Here is a 17,991-nt window from a genome sequence, read left to right on the forward strand (position 1 = left end):
TCAGAAGTCCTGCTTTAAATACTGCCTCAGAAGCTTACTAGCTGTGTGACCCTGGGGAAGTCAGCTAACCATTGTCTGCCTCAGTTTCTTTAGCTGTCAAATGGGGATAAAGGCATTTACCTCCCAAGGTTGTTGTGAAGATCAAATGAGAAAATATCTGGAAAGTGTTTTGCAGACCTGAAGTGTATATAAACACAGACTATTAATTATTGTTAATATTAATCGCCACTCCTCAAAGGCCACCATTCTATCCACTCTGGAAAACCAGCTTCAAAGTTTTTAATTTTTTTTTCAAATTATCTTTTATAGTGAAAGGTAGATTAGCTCTGTTTGTCACTGAGCTAAATCTGGCCTGACAATTTAGCCTTGAAAAGGCTCGGTTTCTCTCCCAGATATCCCTCTTCTACTTCGCCTAAATGTGGGGTTATCTAATGTTAACATTAATTGCATTATTAGTTTATGTTAAAACAGTAAATCAATATCTATTTGTATGTGTAAACAGAAAATGCATTTACTTAATAAATCACCTACATGTATTAATAGTAGATTATATGATGCTACAAATGATGATACAAAGCAGTTTGTAAAATATCTTATTTAATGCTGAGGTATAAAAATGTAGATTTATTTCATAAATGATACATATTTTTATTATTAATAGTAGATTATATGATGCTGTGAGATTTGCAAAACACTTTGTAAATATCTAATTTAATGCTGTATGGAAAAAGTAGATTTAATAAATAATATAAATTTTTGTTATTAATAATAGATTTATATGACACTGTGAGATTTGCAGGGCGCTTTACAAAATATCTCCTTCAATGCTGAGAGGTAGATGCGATTATTTTCCTATTTTACAGATGAGGAAACTGAGGCAGGCAGAAGTTAGGTGACTCGTTCAGCCACACAACTCATGGGATTTGAGGTAGGTTTCAAACTCAGGTCTTCTTGACTCAGTGCTCCATGTTCCAGCTGGGGACTGATTCTTACCATTCTTCCAAGGCTACCACCAAACATAAAAGGCCAGGGGAGGAGATGACCTCTAAGGGTCTTCCCTTTTCTAAACCCTCTGTGGCTACTGGACATTGGTCAAACAGAAAGGGCAGGAGCAAGAGATAAGTAAGACTGACCCACACACCTTAGCAGAGTTAAATTCTTCATAACCCAATAATCTCCCAAAACAAGGGGCTAAAATTTAGGGAAATGAATCACCCATTTTCATTCTGTCTGGCACAGGCAAGAATGATTTAAAAATCTAGCAGATTGGAGAGTCCTGGGTTCAAATCTGACCTCAGACACTTCCCAGCTGTGTGACTCTGGGCAAGTCCCTTAACCCCCATTGCCCAGCTCTTACTGCTCTTCTGCTTGAAACCAATACCTAGTGTTGATTCCAAGATGGAAGGTAGCAGATTGGAGGGTCCTGGGTTCAAATTTGGCCTCAGACACTTCCCAGCTGTGTGACCTTGGACAAGTTCCTTAACCCCCATTGCCTAGCCCTTTCCACTGTTCTGCCTTGGAACCAATGCACGGTATCAGTTCCAAGACAGAAGGTGAGGGTTAAAACAGAAAAATCTAGCAGATTGAGAGGATTATTGCAAATGGAAAGAAGGAGTTTCATTTGTTGCATTTCAATCTAACACATCTCCGTTCCCACTTCCCCTCACAGTGTCCAGCTGCAACCAACAGCTTGCAATGTTCTCTGAGATTAAAAAAGGGAAATCTCAGCACCAAGCACTCTTTCCAGGGGGGTGGAGGGAGGCTGGCCGCCCCAGCTGTTCACAGCAGTGTGATGGGCGTGGGTTACTGTCAGAGAATTTCCCACAGTTTCTGTAATCTGCCGGGGCTGAGGGGGAGAAGAAAAGAAACATCTGGCCAACATCTGGCCAATGAGGACACCACACTCCAGTGCTGTTCCGGTGCCATGCCAGAGAGGTCCAACTGGGACATGGACCAGCATCCCCTGCTTCACTGAAAATACTGTCGCCTTGAACTTACATGCCTTTTGGTCCTAAATCATGGATGAAGGACAGCTGACTCACATCAAGGAACTCCATCTGAAAAGGGACCAAGAAGCCACATATTAGGACTCAGCAAACAAGGGGCCGTCATTATGAGCAGCCCTGCAGTTGTTTACTCCACACTGAGCCATACTGGCTGTAAGACAAGAGACGATGAACAATATGGCTGCAAAGTAAGAGCAGCAGGAACTCCAGCGAAAAGCTTGCGCTGAGCCCGGCCATCCCAGGTGTTTCACTATTTACTGCGGCTAAGTGGCCCCCTTTATTGCCTTTTCTCTTCAGCACAGAGTGAACTTTGCACTCTGGGCATTACTTTCCAGCTCTGTGGACACATTCCCCTGGAGCACAGGCACGGGACACACAGACGAGTAAGGGAAGTACCTCTTTGGTACACTTGTTTCCCCCGGCAGTTTTTATAAAAGTAATAGGCATGTGCAAATAATGAAAAGCCACGCTATGGAAACAGCGCATGGATTAGAATGAAAACACCTGAGTTTGAACCCCAGCATTCCAACATTTATTACCTCGGAGACTTTGGGAAAGTCATGTAACCTGTGCCTCCATTTCTCCTTTTGTAAAATGGGGACAATAAATACTTTTCTTCTTGCATTGTTGTTAAAAAGCTCTTGAACTATAAGTATATATGAGGTACTACTTCTTCTTCTTCTTCTTCTTCTTCTACTACTACTACTACTACTACTACTACTACTACTACCAGTACTATCAACACTACCACCACCACCACCACCACCACTACCACCACTACCCACTACCACCACCACTACTACCACTACTACTACCACCACTACCACCACACCATCACCACCACCACTACTACTACTACCACCACCACTACCACTACCACCACCATTACCACCACCACCACTACTACTACTACTACTACTACTACTACTACTACTACTACTACCACCACCACCACCACCACCACTACCACCACCACTACCACCACCACCACCACCACCACTACTACCACCACTACCCACTACCACCACCACTAGTACCACTACTACTACTACCACCACCACTAGTACTACTACTACCACCACCACCACCACCACCACCACCACCATTACTACTACTACTACTACTACTACCACTACCACCACCACCACCACCACCACCACCACTACTACCACTACCACCACCACTACTACTACTAATAATAATACCACTACTATCACTACTACTACATATCATCATTATCATTTTATTCCTCTCATTTTTGTTTGATAGTGTGAGATAGAAACACATTTAGGACAAGATGCTCTCCTGCTATTGTTTTGTGTTTAACATTGTTACACAGGTAGACAAAATGACTGTTACTAGAGTTGTTACTAATGTGTCAGTATCCCTCTCTATACTATTGATGAGAATGCCCTTTGAAGACATCTTTTAAAATCTCCTTGAGGGGGCAGCTAGGTGGTTCAGTGGATTGAGAGCCAGATCTAGAGATGGGAGGTCCTGAGTTCAAATTTGACCTCAGCCACTTCCTAGCTGTGTGACCCTGGGCAAGTCACTTAATCCCCATTTCCTAATCTTTCCCATTCTTTTGCCAACACAGAGTGTTGAACCTAAGACAAAAAGGAAGGGTTTAAAATAAATTTGCTTGAAAAAAGCTATCTACTGCCACAGAAGGAACAGAGTCTGAATACAGATGGAAGCATAACATTCTTCGCTTTATTTCCTCCATTAATTTTTCTCTAATGTAGGATATACATGTCTTGTTTCACATGACAAACAAGGAAATAGGCATTGTAAGGTAATAAATGTACAGCCTATGTCATATTACCTGGCTGCTTGGAGAGGAGGGAGAGGTGGCAGGGTGAGGGCAAAAAAAAGGGAGATTTTTGGACATGGTTAAGGTGAGCATTTGTTTCTCCTGGGTGAGCCTGCTTAGCATAACTTATTACGTATTTATAATAAATCAGGCATAGTATATTATTGCAATGTAACAGAGTATGTGATGTCCTCCATAAAAAAGTAAAACTGTTCTCTAAAAATCCATCTTCTGCAAGTGGTCAGCAGTGGCGAGCCTTCACATCCACGGCCCACAGGCACGAGTTTTCAAATCAGAAATCTGGACTCAGGATCTCCCTTGGAAACAAATAATAGCCACTCGTAGCAAACTAAAAAGGTAACACGACTATGTCAGCTAACTTAGGCCTGGCCAGAGGGTGTGTGAATAGGGGGGAAAGGAAGCCAATATGAAAACTGAAGGTAATCCAGTGGAGAAGGAAATGGGGAACCTCCCCAGTGGTTTCTTAGCCCAGAAAACCCCAAAAGGGTCATGAAGAGTCGGACACTGAAAAATGACTCAACAACCACAACCACAAAAGGTAATTCAGTTCAAACCACTGTACATTCTTCCCATTTGAGTATGCTTTAAAATAAAAAGGTGTTCAAAAGAGCAGATCCCGTCTCAAATTTCACAAAGTATTATTTTGGGAAATTGGTTTTTTAGAGTTCTTTCAAGTTTTCATTTCTTTAGGGTCGGGGTCTGGCAGAAAACCCCCCAAACAATGCAGATCAACACCTATCCGGCCATTCAGAGTCCTGGGTAGTATCCTGGGACATGACTAGAGTGAAGTGATGAATTAGAGGCAGAATTTGAACCCAGGTTTTCCAGACTCTGTGGCAAGCACCCCACTAATGAAATCATGCTGCCAATGTCATTTTGGAATGGTGAATGTCTCTTCTGATGAGCCAAACCTGCCAGAATTTGGAATCTGTGGCTAACTATGTCTAATTTTTGTGAATAGAAAAATAAGCATCCTCTATACTCATTATTTAATTAGTGTCAGCCACTGTGCTAAGTGCTCCGGCCCCAAAAGCAGGCAAACTAAAGCTCCTGCCCTCAAGGAGTTCAGTCTGATGGCGGCGACACCATGCAAACAACTATACACAAACAAGATATAAACAGGCTAAGTGGGAAGTGGCTTTGGAGGGAAGCTGGCACCAGTTTTGAAGGCTGTGCTCAGTCCTGGACGCCACGGGGTAGGCTTCTGGGCATACAAAGGAGGCCGAGCAGTACTGGTTGTACCCATGCCAATGGCAATGAAGGAATGAGGGGTGATTGGCCTGGAGAAGAGAGGCTTCAGCATGGCCACCTCAGGCATCCAGAATACCCGGCTAGTTGTTGTCTGGGGATGTTTTTGGATCATACATCAATTGGGTTTTAGAGATATAAAATAGATATATAATATTAATGTGTATGAATAGAACATAAATCTATTTCATTATCTATAACAAAATTTTTAAATATAAATGAATATAAATATACATAATATATAGACTATATAAAAAAGCAGAGTTACACGAAGTTGTCCAGCTCACTCTCTCTTCCAGAGTCATCAAAGTCTAGAGATGAGACAGAAGTCAGGATGGCTGGTGATGGCCTGGGATGGAGGGGATGCCTTTGGCTCCTTCTACGTCCAAGCAGGCTCTAAGGGCTCCACAGTACCTGCTTCCAGCACCTCTACGGATGTTAAAATGAATTGTTCTCATCCTCCCATTCAACCGGAGGAAGTCTTCACATGCCTTAATTGACCCAGAGGTTTAGGGAATGTCAGTTACCCTCACCCTGGTTTAGCCTACTGAGATGGTTTACCAGAGCGTGGCCGCTGCTCCAGCAACAGCTCCTTGGAGCCACCCGTAGGAGCTGGGTGGCAGGTGGATGCCAATGGGAGAAAAACAATCCCTAGCAAAAAGGGCCTGGCAAATCCTCACAGGAAAAGTGCTAGTCTTCCCTGGCCACTTGAAATCCCCTATTTGGAGAAGAGGAATTGAAATTATTTTGAAGAACTCGAAGCAATGAACAAAGCTGCAGAAAAGCAAATTTAGGCTTGATAGAAAAGAAAAAAAAAACTTGCTAACAATGTGAGTTATTCCCAAATAGAATAAAGAGCCTAGGAAGGAAAGAGGTGAATAATTATTGTTCAAGCAATAATGGATTATCTGATATCTCTCTAGCCTTTTGAAGTGGGAAAACACTTGACTTTCAATCCTGCCTTTATCACTTAAGATCTGTGTGACCTTGGACAAGCCACCTGACCTCTTTGGGCCTCAGTTTCCTCATCTGCAAAATGAGGATGGTGAACTCAAGGAGTTGTTTTTTTAAACTCTTACTTTTTGTCTTAGTAACACTCTAAGGCAGGTCATGGGTTAGGCAATTGGGGTTAGGTGGCCTCCCCACAGTCACCCAGCTAGGAAGTGTCCCAGGTCTTCCTGAGTCCTAGCTACCCCTGACTCAATGACTTTTGAGGAAAGGCATTTATGGATTTAAATTGATGATGCATCAAATGCTTTATACAACTATGTTATCTAATTTGAGATCCCCCCAAACTCAAGGAAGTAAACATAAAAGGTACAAGCATTTGCATTTTACATTTGAAGAAACTGAGGCAAGCAGAGGTTACATACTCCTTAGCCAGAGGCAGAGGTGGGACTTTTGAAGTAATAACAATGCATAAGGGGGGGGGGAGCATCTAGGTGGCTCAGTGAATTGAGACCCAAGCCTAGAGATGGGAGATCCTAGGTTCAAATTTGGTTGTTAGCTGTTAACCCCCAATGCCTACCCCTCACTGCTATTCCATCTTGGAACCAATATACTGGATTAATTCTAAGGTAGAAAGTCAGGGCTTAAAATAAATAAACAAACAAACAAATAAATGAATGAATAGATAAAGATAGATAGATAGATAGATAGATAGATAGATAGATAGATAGATAGATAGATGGATGGATGGATGGATGGATGGATGGATGGATGGATGGATGGATGGATGGATAGATAGATAGATAGATAGATAGATAGATAGATAGATAGATAGATAGATAGATGGATGTACAGACACAGACAGATAGATGGATGGATAGATAGACAGACAGACAGACAGATAAATTTTTTTCTGAGGAGCAGCTGGGTTGCTTAGTGGATAGAGAGCCAGGTCCAGAGAGTGTTCTTTTAGCCTCTTTGTATGTGTTGTCTCCTTCATTAGACTGGTAACTCTTTGAGGACAAGCACTATCTTTCCCCTTTTTTTGTATCCCCAGCACTTAGGACAATGCCTGGCATTTAATAAATGTTTATGAACTGACTCAAGCTGAGGGCAAGACAAGGTAGAGTGGAGAAAGTATAAGGTTTGGACTCACTAGATTTGGGTTCAAATCTCAATTTTTTTCTATTGTTGTAGTAGGCAGAGCACTGGACTTGGAATCAAAAGAATTGAGTTCAAATTCTGCTTCAGACCCTTATTAGTTGTATGACTCTGGGCAAATCATTTAACTTTTATTTGTCTCAGTTTCCTCATCTGTAAAATGACAGCGCTGGTGTAGATTGCCGTTTCAATCTCTTCAGGCCCTAAATCTTTGACTGAGCTTCAAAGAGCTGTTTAATCTGAGAAGGAAAATGAGAATCACAGCAATGCTATCTTCTATTATAGGGAACGTACTGTCAACATGGAATCTAGAAACCCCAAACTTGTGGCCTAGTGGGATCTGGAAACCCCAGGTTTTGTCCTCTTCACATGAGAGGTCCTCCCTGAGGGAAAGTCCTACTTCACTGTCTCTTAGACTAACAGTGGACTTTAAGATGTTAAGTATCTCTTTTGTCCCAATGGTCTCTTCCCCCTGAGGCCAAAGTCCTCTACAGAGGTTGCCCAGCCCTTGGCTGGGTCTTTCCCTTTTTGTGTCCTTTGTAAAACTTCAGCAGCTAGCTCAGTTGGTAGGGTGTGAGACTCTTGATCTCAGGGTCCTGGGTTCCAGCCCTAAGTTGTGTGGTGTCATCATCTAGCATGGTGACACTCCCAGGGATAACAGTCCCAGAGTCAGGGTTTATACTCTGTAAAAGTTGTGGCGCCAGACTCTGAGTAAAGAATTAAATCCTGGACTTATCCCTATCCTGATTAAAGACTTGGTTTTTCTATCCGATAGTTGTGTTATTTCCAAGTTAACAGTACTCTACAAACTTTAAAATAATCTAGAAATGTACTTGGCTAGCAAAACAACGATCCAGGACAATTTGGAGGGTCTAATGAGAAAGAGCGCTATCCACCTCTAGAGGAAGAACTGTGGGAGCGGAAACACAGATGAAAACATATGATGGATCATTTCCTTATTTGGGTATCTGTTTGGAGTTTTGATCTTATGAGATCGTTCACTTTGAAAAGTGAATCATTATTTAGATAACTTATTTTAAAATACAATTTGGGTCAGAAATAAGGACAAAGTAGTCTGCATACTCTCAGAGGAAAGGGGGCCATTTTTAAAGCCTCCTCATAGAGATGGGAAAATGAGAAGAGAAGCAAACAATTGATTGTCATGGAAGGGAAACCTGCGGTTTACAATTTAGGGAGAATGAGTCAGTAAAAGGCTTTATTTCAAGCACATTTACAAGCCAAGGCTGAGAGGGATCAGATGGCTCCTAGAGAAGCTAATTCTCTCTCTGGGGTGAGCAAGCTTCTGAAGAGAAGCCATTTCCCACGGATACTCAGAGCAATGAGAAAACACATTGCCATATTGTTGGGTTCATAACCAACCAGTTGGTCATTGACCTCGGTCACTTTGCTGTATTCCAGAGGAAAGGATGGAGAATTTCTATCCCCTGGGATATCAGTGACCAGGGAAGGGGGAATAGTGTCTGAGGGAGGGTGGAATACTTGGTTTGTGGCTGTCTTTACTAGGGTAGAGTAACACCACCACACTATCTGTGGCAGAATGTAAACTCTTTGAGGGCAGGGACAAAATTTCACTTTTTTTTGTCTTTGTATGCCCAGAGCCTGGCACATGGCCTGGGATGTAGCAAGTATTTAGTAAATAAATGCTTCTCCAATGGAAAAGAATAAGCTATGTGCCCTTGGGCAAGTCACTTAACCCTGTTTGACTCAGTTTCTTCATCTGTAAAATAAGACAGAGAAGGAAATAGCAATCCACTCTAATACCTAAGCTGTGTGATCTTGGACAATTCACTTAATCCTGTTTGCCTCAAAATTTCCTTCTCTATAGAATGAGCTAGAGAAGGATATGGCAAACAACTCTAGTATCTTAGCTCTGTGACCCTGGACAAGTCACTTAATCCTGTTTGTTTCAGTTTCCTCATCTGCAAAATGAACTGGAGAAGGAAATAGCAAATCACTCCAGGATCTTTGCCCAAAAAAACCTCAAATGAGGTCACTTAGCATCAGACATGACTGAAAAACAACACAGAAAGAATTATATTAACTAACATGGAAAGGCTTTTAGTAAACTGAGGCAGGAACAATTCTCTGATGTTGAAAAAGAATACCTTGTAAGGAAACTCTAGTTACAGCAACTCCAACAAACAGCAGGGCAGTTATCTGAATGTTTCAGAAGTGGGTGATGGAGAATAATGATGCCTAATGAAGTAACAACAAATTCCAGTACAACCTAATGTTCCTCTGGTCTCTTTCTACTCAAATGGTTACACTCAATAACAGATAAGTGCCTGCTCATACTTCTGTTTTAAATCGAAAAAGGTAAATAGGAAAATGTGTGAGTCTTTTCCCCCATCTAGGATCAAAAAATTCTTCTCTCAACGGATAAAAGCATAATAGTAATATTAATAATATCTTACATTTCTATGGCACTCAATCTGATTGGAACTAGTCTTATGAGGAAGGAAGACAAGATAGCATAATCCCCATTTTACAGATGAGAACATTGAAATTCCTTTTTATTAAATTCAATCCAAAAAGAATCATATTAAACATCCACTATGTACCAGGTATTACAATAAGTATTGGAAATACAAAAAAAAAAAAGTCTTGCCCATAGGAAGCTTACATTCTACTAGAGGAATACGACAACTATACAACTATAAATAAATCCAAGAGAGAAATAGAGCTAAAATGGCGAATGGAGCTAGAAATGGCTCCGTAGATAGAGCAACAGTCCTGGAGACAAAAGATCCTGGGTTCAAATCTGATCTCACTCGTTAGGCCATAATTCCACTGAGTAATAACACTAGATGCCCTATGAAACTTGTTGCAACAGGATCTGTACTGTGTTACTGACACCACAAAATCAGCTTTGATCCTGAATTCAACAAACACTGATCAAGAATCTACTAGGGGCATACAAAAAGCAGTCCCTGCACTCCATAAAGAGGAACAGAACTACCATAGCGGATTCCCCTTATGTTCCTAAAAGAAAAAGTAAAAATTACTTAGAATAAATTTCCAGAAAAGGAAGGAGCTCTACTTCCCCATATTAGTGTGACACACAAAACTAAGATGGTTTGGGGTCAAGCTTCCAAGGGAGAGGAATTATAGAAAATATAGAAGAGAGTAGAACACATTTCTTTTCATTCCTTTTTTTTTTTTTTTGGTTCAGGAGAAAGATTGTAGAAAGAAGAATAATTATGATGGCAGGAATTCTATTTCTTATTTGGTCATATGAACCATGTCTGACTCTTCATGACAACATTTGGGGTTTTCTTGGCAGAAATACTGGAGTGACTTGCCATTTCCTTCTCCAGCTCATTTTACAGATGAGGAATCTCAGACAAACATGGTTAAGTGACTTGCCCAGGGTCACACAGCTAGTAAGCACCTGAGGCTAAATGCAAACTCAGGCTCAACATTCTATCCACTGTGCCACCTAGATACCCAGGAATTCTATTATCTTGCCCTTAATTTAAAAGAAAAAACACAATAAGCGATTTGGAAGTATTTTGGGATCTTTTGTAGTTCAACAATGTCACATAAATATCTCGATTAATCAAAGTCTTTTTGATACCTTCTGTGGAACTCCTGGAATCATTATTTCATATTAATACAAAGCTATTCATTTCCAAGCTTCCATAGAAAAAGAAGGTGCTTTGGAGTAGAGCAGCCTTCCGCCCAATATATCCAATCACTTATGCTGTCATTTCTCCCTTCATGACATTTCTTGTACATGTCCCCACTGACTCCCCAACACTACCACCACCCTGATTCGAGCCCCCATCGCCTCACACATAATTACCACAAGTTTCTCTCTAAATCCAATCCATCTTCCACTCAGCTGTCAGTGATCTTCCTGAAGTATAATTCTGACCATACCATCTCCCCTATTCACTGGATTGCACTGGATCCCTATCACTTCTAGAATCAAAATTAAAATCCTTCGTCTTTTAAAATCCTTCATAATATGTCAATTGCTACACCTTCTTTGCTTCCATATACTCTAAGTTTTTCCATGCCTGAAACTCTCTCATTTTCTCATCTCCACCTCCTAGTGTCTGTGGCTTTCTTCAATTCTCAGGTAAAATCTCTCCATCAAGAAGCCTATCTTGGTCCTCCCTAATCTTAGTGACTTTCTTCTGTAACTGTGGGAAGCCATCTTACCCCTACTGTCTGACAGAATCACAGTCTGGGGAAATGGAAATTGCAAAGTAACCCCCAGAAAATAAGGTGCCCATGGAACCCCCTCTATATGACTACTCTCTCTAAATTTCCTCACTAATGGAATTGTTATAATTATTGTTCTTTCCCCAATACAGGAGAAATAATGTGAGAGCAAATACTTACAGGGCTAACACACATATGCTGCACTTTAACCCCCTTAGAATAGTACCCCAAAAAGATTACATTCACAGAATTAAAACCCAAAGATCACTACCCATTACCCTTCCTTTCTTTCTCTTAGCAGAGGTACATTCAGAGGCCCAACACCCATTGCAGACCAAGCATGACAGATACATCAATCATTCCTCTGAAACACAAGTTACAGATACACTTTGCTGATTTGTTATGTTTACCATAACCAGGCAACTTTATCAGGTACTTGAATCAAACACAAGAAAAATTCAACTTGGAAATTGAGGAAAATCCAATTCTGATCTGCTTTAAATTACCCTCTAACCCCGTACCTAGCTACGAAATGTTTTGTTACCCATATCCTAAGTAATTGTGATTGATTGTGAAAGCTGATCAAAAGCAACAATGATTCTCCTAGCTGGCCATCCCATAGGTCAGAGAGAACTAACCTTCAGATAACTCTGTTTATGTCATTCATCTATTTCTGTTATAGCAACAATGTTTCTACTTCATTGACTAGCTCCTTAGGCTTCACATCTGTTGTTAGGTTCTATGGAAATATATGTGGAGAAATGATTGTGTGCCAGAAAAGTATGTACTCACTGAACCTGTAAAATAAACACAAACCCTGTGCACAGCAGAACTCTGTGTGATGCCTAAACACAGAATTATACACATAATGTCTCTCACCACTTATTCGACTGCCCACCACACCTAGGAAGAGGACCCTGAACCTTGAGAGACCCCAGGCTCAGCTCTCTAAGTGTAACCACCCCCAAACTTACCCAACTCCCCTCCCTTGTGTATATAGCACCTACCTCCCAGAGTTGTTGTGAGGATCAAATAAGATAAAAATTGTAAAGTGTTTAACCCAGTGCCAGGCACATAGAAGATGCCCTTTCAATGCTATCATCTATCATTTGTACATGGTTGTTTTCTTGTTGTCTCCCCCACTAGACTAAGAGCTCCTTGAGAGCAGGAAATGATTTGCTATTTGGTTTTGCCTTTCCTTATATCCTGGGTACTTAGCACAGTGCCCGGTACATAATGGGTGCTTAATAAATGTCTGTTAAAGGGGCAGCTAAGTAACATGGTGGATAGAGCACCAGGCTTGGCATCAGGAGGCCCTGGGTTCAAATCTGGCCTGAGAAACTTCTTAGCTAGTGAACTTGGGAAAGTCCCTTAGCCCTAATTGCCTAGCCTTTATTGTTCTTCTATCTTGGAACCAATACTTAGTATCAATTCTAAGACATAAGGGTTAGGTTTTTTTTTTTTTAATAAATGTTTATAATGGAAAAAAAATAACTTGAGCAGAACAATAAGGGCTGGGGAAATTATATCAGGATTTACTTTTTAAAGTCCTTTTATCAAGTTTTCTTCAACTACCAGAGGAAGAATTTAGATAAGCAATTAAAGTACAGAAAAAAAAGAAGATATCTGCTCTAATAAGATTTGTACATCTAGAATGCTAGGTCAGACTATATTCAAGTAATGGCGGAAATTGTTAGGTAAGACAATAGCATAATTTAACTTGGGATCCTTTGGCACCATTAACACTTTCTATCAAATGAATCTAAAGTATCACTTAAAAAGGAGGGAAAAAACCCACTTTCATTTGCTAAAAGGACTTTTCTGACATGGAGTCTCTTTTTGTTTCAAAGAAATACTGATGAGGTGTTTCAAAAATCCGCGACTAAATGAGGATGAAAATTAAGAAGCTTACTAGACCAGGAGGATAAATTAGAGCTAACTTAAAAAAAAAAAAAAGATAGCTCTTACTTAAGCAATTCAATGGGTGCCTACTTTATACAGAGTCCTGTGTTAAATCTTTAAATTTTAGAATTTCCAACATACATGAAAACAAAAAAGGTGAATGTACCATCTGACCCAGTTCTTCCAGCCAAGGGAAATGCCCAAAATAAAGCTATGGATGATGGGAAAAATTAGAGGGAAAATCTATTCATGCTTTCAATGTGGACTTTAAAGGAACTTGTTCAAATCTAGTATCTGATTCACTTCTCAGGATACTGAACTACCCAACACCACCCCCTGCAAATAGATGGAACCATAATGCACATAGTGCTGGGTCTGGAGTCAGGAAGGCCTGATTTCCCAAATTGCAAAATTCTACTTCTAACACTTATAATTTGTATGTGTAAACCTCAAAATTTCTTAGACTTATAAATGTTGGAAATTTCACCATTGGGAAATTTCATACTTGAAAAATTCCCTATTGATAGTGGGTCTTGGCTATTGGAATGTGAATCCCATTGGCATGAGAGTTTCCTCATCTTCCCTTCTTAAGATTACTTTAGGACAGAAACCTTTTGCTTAACAATGGAAAGGACTTTGACCTATGCTTAAGCATAGAACAGGAATTTCTTTGAGTCATGATTGATTTTAGAATTGATACAATGGAGATACTTGGAATCAATCTCCACCCTATTCAGTCCTAACAGGATTGAGTAAGGGCTGCAGCCTAGATCAAAATTTAATTATTCCAATCTCTACCCTACTCAGGGTAACAGGATTTAGAAAGGGCTGTAGCAAAGGATCAAAGATTTAATTATTTGAAAATATGACCTTCAACAGACATGTGCAAAACCAGAGACCTCTGGGCGGTCCTGGGTTAAGCTAGAGCCTCCATTGGCACAGGGAAATTGATGGACAGGTGATTGGTAGATGTGAGGACTGAGGGGAGGGAACTTGGATGGTTTCCTTAAGGATAGGGAGTCTGGAGACTGGAGGGGGGTTGAGAAGTTGGTCGGTGTGGTTGGTGTGTGCTCTGAGAAGCTATTGGCTCAGAGAATGTAATGGGAGTTAAAGAGAACACCTGATTTACAATGTTATTAATAACCCAAAGAGTTAAAAGACTTCCTTGTATCTACACTCTTTTCGAAGTACTCAAACAAGTACAAAGCTTGACTATCATATGAGCTTGGACAACTCACTTAAACTCAATTTACCTCAGTTTCTTGAATTGTAAAATGGATGTGATAACAGCATCTTCAAATGAGGCAAAATTGTCCTCACACAACATAATTTTAAGCTTCGTTCAGCAATTGAACACTTATTCAAACAACCTTTATTTATTTATCTATCTATCCATCTATTTATTTGTTTGTTTATTTATTTATTCTCATTAAACAACTCACATGGATGAATTTCAAAACTATTCCACCTTAATCAGACCATTCTTTAGAAGATGTGATTTAGCTATTTCCTGATCAGTAACAATGGAGATACTTGGAATAACAGAATCAGGTCTTGGAAACTCTACATTCTTCACCCTACTCAGTTTAACAAGATTTTGAAGGTCTGCATAAAACTCAAGATTTAATTATCTGAGGAGATGGCCTTCAACAGACATATGCAAAAAAAAGGACAGACCTCTGGGCTGTCCTAAGTCAAGCTAAGTCCTCATTGGTACAGATGAGATGCAGAAAAATGATGTAAAAATGTCCATATAAGGCATGGCACTTCCTGGCCCCTCCTCTTTCCCTGGAGAGATGACTCTGGCTGGCAGCGTGCTAAGCGTGCCAACATCTTGGAGTGTTGGGAGGTGAGTTTTGTCCTGGAGCTGATTTCAGGTTCAGGCATCTTAGCTAAGCCTCTTTGGAGGTCAGACTGATTCTTTCCTCCTTCACACTCAAAACCTTACTTTCTAGATCTCCTATCTTCCTGCCTGGTACTAGCCCCTTCCTTCCTCCTTCTTCTTAAAATCCTCTCTACTATATCAATTAAATCACCATAAAATTTGGCAACTGACTTGGGTATTTTATTATTTGGGATTTCCCTTGGAGACGACTTAAATTTAGATTTTTTTTTTCAGTCTCAACCATAATTTTACCCTTTACACATGCCAGATAATTTGCTAAGAATTTAACAAATAACTCATTTGATTCTCACAACAACCCTAGGAGAAAGATGCTGCATTAGAGTGTGAGTAATGGGGAAAATTGTTAGGTAAAACAATAGCATAATTTAAATTGCATTTTACCCTGGGGTCATTTGGTACCATTAGCACTTTCTTTGAAATGCATCCCAAACTATCATTTAAAAAAGAGAAAAAACCACTTTCAGTTGCTAAAAGTTCAATTGCTATCCTCTCTTCTGCCTCAAAACCAATACTTAACATTGATTTGGAGTAAGGATATGAAAAAAATAAGAAAGAAAAGAAAAAGGAAGGCTCATTGATGGTGAAGTGGGGTGTGAGGTGGGGGGAGGGGGAGAGGAAGGATAGAAAGAATGTATGGAGATTGCCACAATGTCAAAACGAAATACTTGAAAACAAATCAATTCCCCCCAGAAAACATTCAGGGATTTTTATTAGTTGTAAATACAGAAGCTCTTTGGAAAAGGCTCTCTTGAGTGTCCTAGAGGAGTCCCCAAAACATTGGACTGAGACTCACATGGAGACCCTTGGGAAGATGTGACCAAAAGTCACAGAGCATGGGAAGGCATGGAGGAATCACAACCTGCACTGTGGGATGGATCCATTGCAATAGCATTCCATCACCATCATTTGGATGTTTCATGTCAGATCAATTTCCAATTCCATTCTCATCTATTTTGAACTAAAGGTACAATCCATCAGTGGATAAAAACATGTGAATTAATAAGCATTGCACTAAGGGAGGTTTTATTTTCATGGACCTGAGACTGTCATCACAAATCAGATTTCTATTTTCCAATGGAAACCATTATTTCCCAAGTCAAATCACTGCAAGATACTCACCGTGGCATGATAGTTTCTATACATGGGCATTTTTAATAACTTTGTCAAGTAATCTTCCAATTGTTTCTGAAATGAAAATATAAAGTCTTCAGTTATAATGTGCAAATGTATGGGAACCCATAAAGCCATAAAAAAGTGATTCTAACCTCAGTGGCCAGGTACTGTCCTATGCAGTTCATTTGGCAACAGTTTTCTACTATTCCCATAGGTAGTCAGTGTCAGAGGTAGGATCTGAATCCAATTATTCCTGATTCCAAGCTCTATGTACCAAAGCAGTGTGCCAATATATAATTAAAATTTTAATTACTATTTAACTTTTTCTGCTATTCCATTTTCTAGGCTCCAATTAGATTATAATATCCTTGAGGACAAGCATTTTATCATCCTTTTTTTGGTAACCATCACCCTTCTTTTCCTTCTGCCTCAACATCTATATCAAGGCCTGGCACACAGTAGGTATTCCACAAATACTTGGAGAATATGATTTGATTCAGTGGTCAGCTTGGAGAATGAACAGGGATAAGAAATGGACCTGTGACTTCATTCTATAGATTATTGTTTTCCCCTTTTAGAACGTAAGCTGTTAGAGGGTAGGGATTGTCTTTCTTTTTTGTATTTGTATCCTCAGCATTTTGTGCAGTGGTGACACATAGTAAGTACTTAATAAATAGCTGTTGACTTTCAAACAAGCAAACACAATTCGATACCTTCTTTGACTAGAGAGCAATAAATTAAAGTGACTCATCCAGGGTCATGCTGCATATGTCAGAGGCAGAGCGGCACAATGATTAGAGAGTTGGCTTTAGGGTCAGGAAGAACTGGAGAGCAAATAAATCTGCAAAATAATAACCATTCCCAAATCTAGCATGATTCACTTGTGCCATTTGGGAACATACACAGAACCAATGTTTGCAATAATACTCACACATGAAAAATGGAACCAGATATGTTAGAGTTAAAAGAGACCTTAGAGAGTCAATTCAATTTATTAAACCTTTGTTAAGAGCCTACTATATGTGTTCTAACAATTGTAGAAACATTTTACATGATCATAAATCTATCCTAGATCAAATTATTTACCATCTCAGGAGGGCAGGAAGAGAAAAGAGAGACAATTTGGATCTCAAAATTTTGGGAAAAAATTTCTTTAAATTATTGTTAGAATGCATTATAAATTTTTAAAAATTAAAAAAGTGCCCACTATGTGTCAGGCAAACAGTAGGTATTCCATAAATACTTGGAGTTGGAAAATATTATTTGATTCAACCATAAATGGTCAGCTTGAAGAACAAAAAGGGATAAGGAATGGACCCATGACTTCATTCTATAGGATTATTGTTTTCCCTTTTAGAATGTAAGCTGTTAGACTGTCAGGCACTGTACTAAATGCTGAGGACACAAAGAATAAGCTAAAACAGTTCCTATTCTCTGTGGTCTTACATTCTGTGGAAGAGCAATAGCTCCCCATCAGATTTGGATATACAGAGCTGGCCAAACCAACTTTTCTCCTCTGGAACACATATAAAAAAGAGTGATTAAAAATGTAAATATTCCTTGTAGTTTTCTCCACATGCTTTATCTTTCAAACCCTTATCTTCTATCTTAGAACCAATACTAAGCATGGCAATACATGGTCCATGACAGAAGAGTGGCAAGGGTTAGGCAATGGGGGTTAA

At 39.8% G+C, this 17,991-nt stretch overlaps 1 protein-coding gene across 4 annotated transcripts in view; it reads right to left on the bottom strand.

Moving 5' to 3' along the window:
* Positions 1-17,991, bottom strand: part of PLD1 (phospholipase D1) — a 272,434-nt gene that overhangs the window by 125,590 nt on the left and 128,853 nt on the right. For all 4 annotated transcript variants that reach the window (XM_056807220.1, XM_056807222.1, XM_056807221.1 and 1 more), the window contains 2 exons: positions 16,316-16,381; positions 1,999-2,057 (listed from right to left, as the gene is read on the bottom strand). In XM_056807220.1, the coding sequence (XP_056663198.1) occupies positions 1,999-2,057; positions 16,316-16,381 (125 nt within the window). The remainder of the gene's footprint in view (positions 1-1,998; positions 2,058-16,315; positions 16,382-17,991) is intronic.

Source organism: Monodelphis domestica, chromosome 8 (assembly GCF_027887165.1).
Source record: "Monodelphis domestica isolate mMonDom1 chromosome 8, mMonDom1.pri, whole genome shotgun sequence".
NCBI lineage: Eukaryota > Metazoa > Chordata > Mammalia > Didelphimorphia > Didelphidae > Monodelphis > Monodelphis domestica.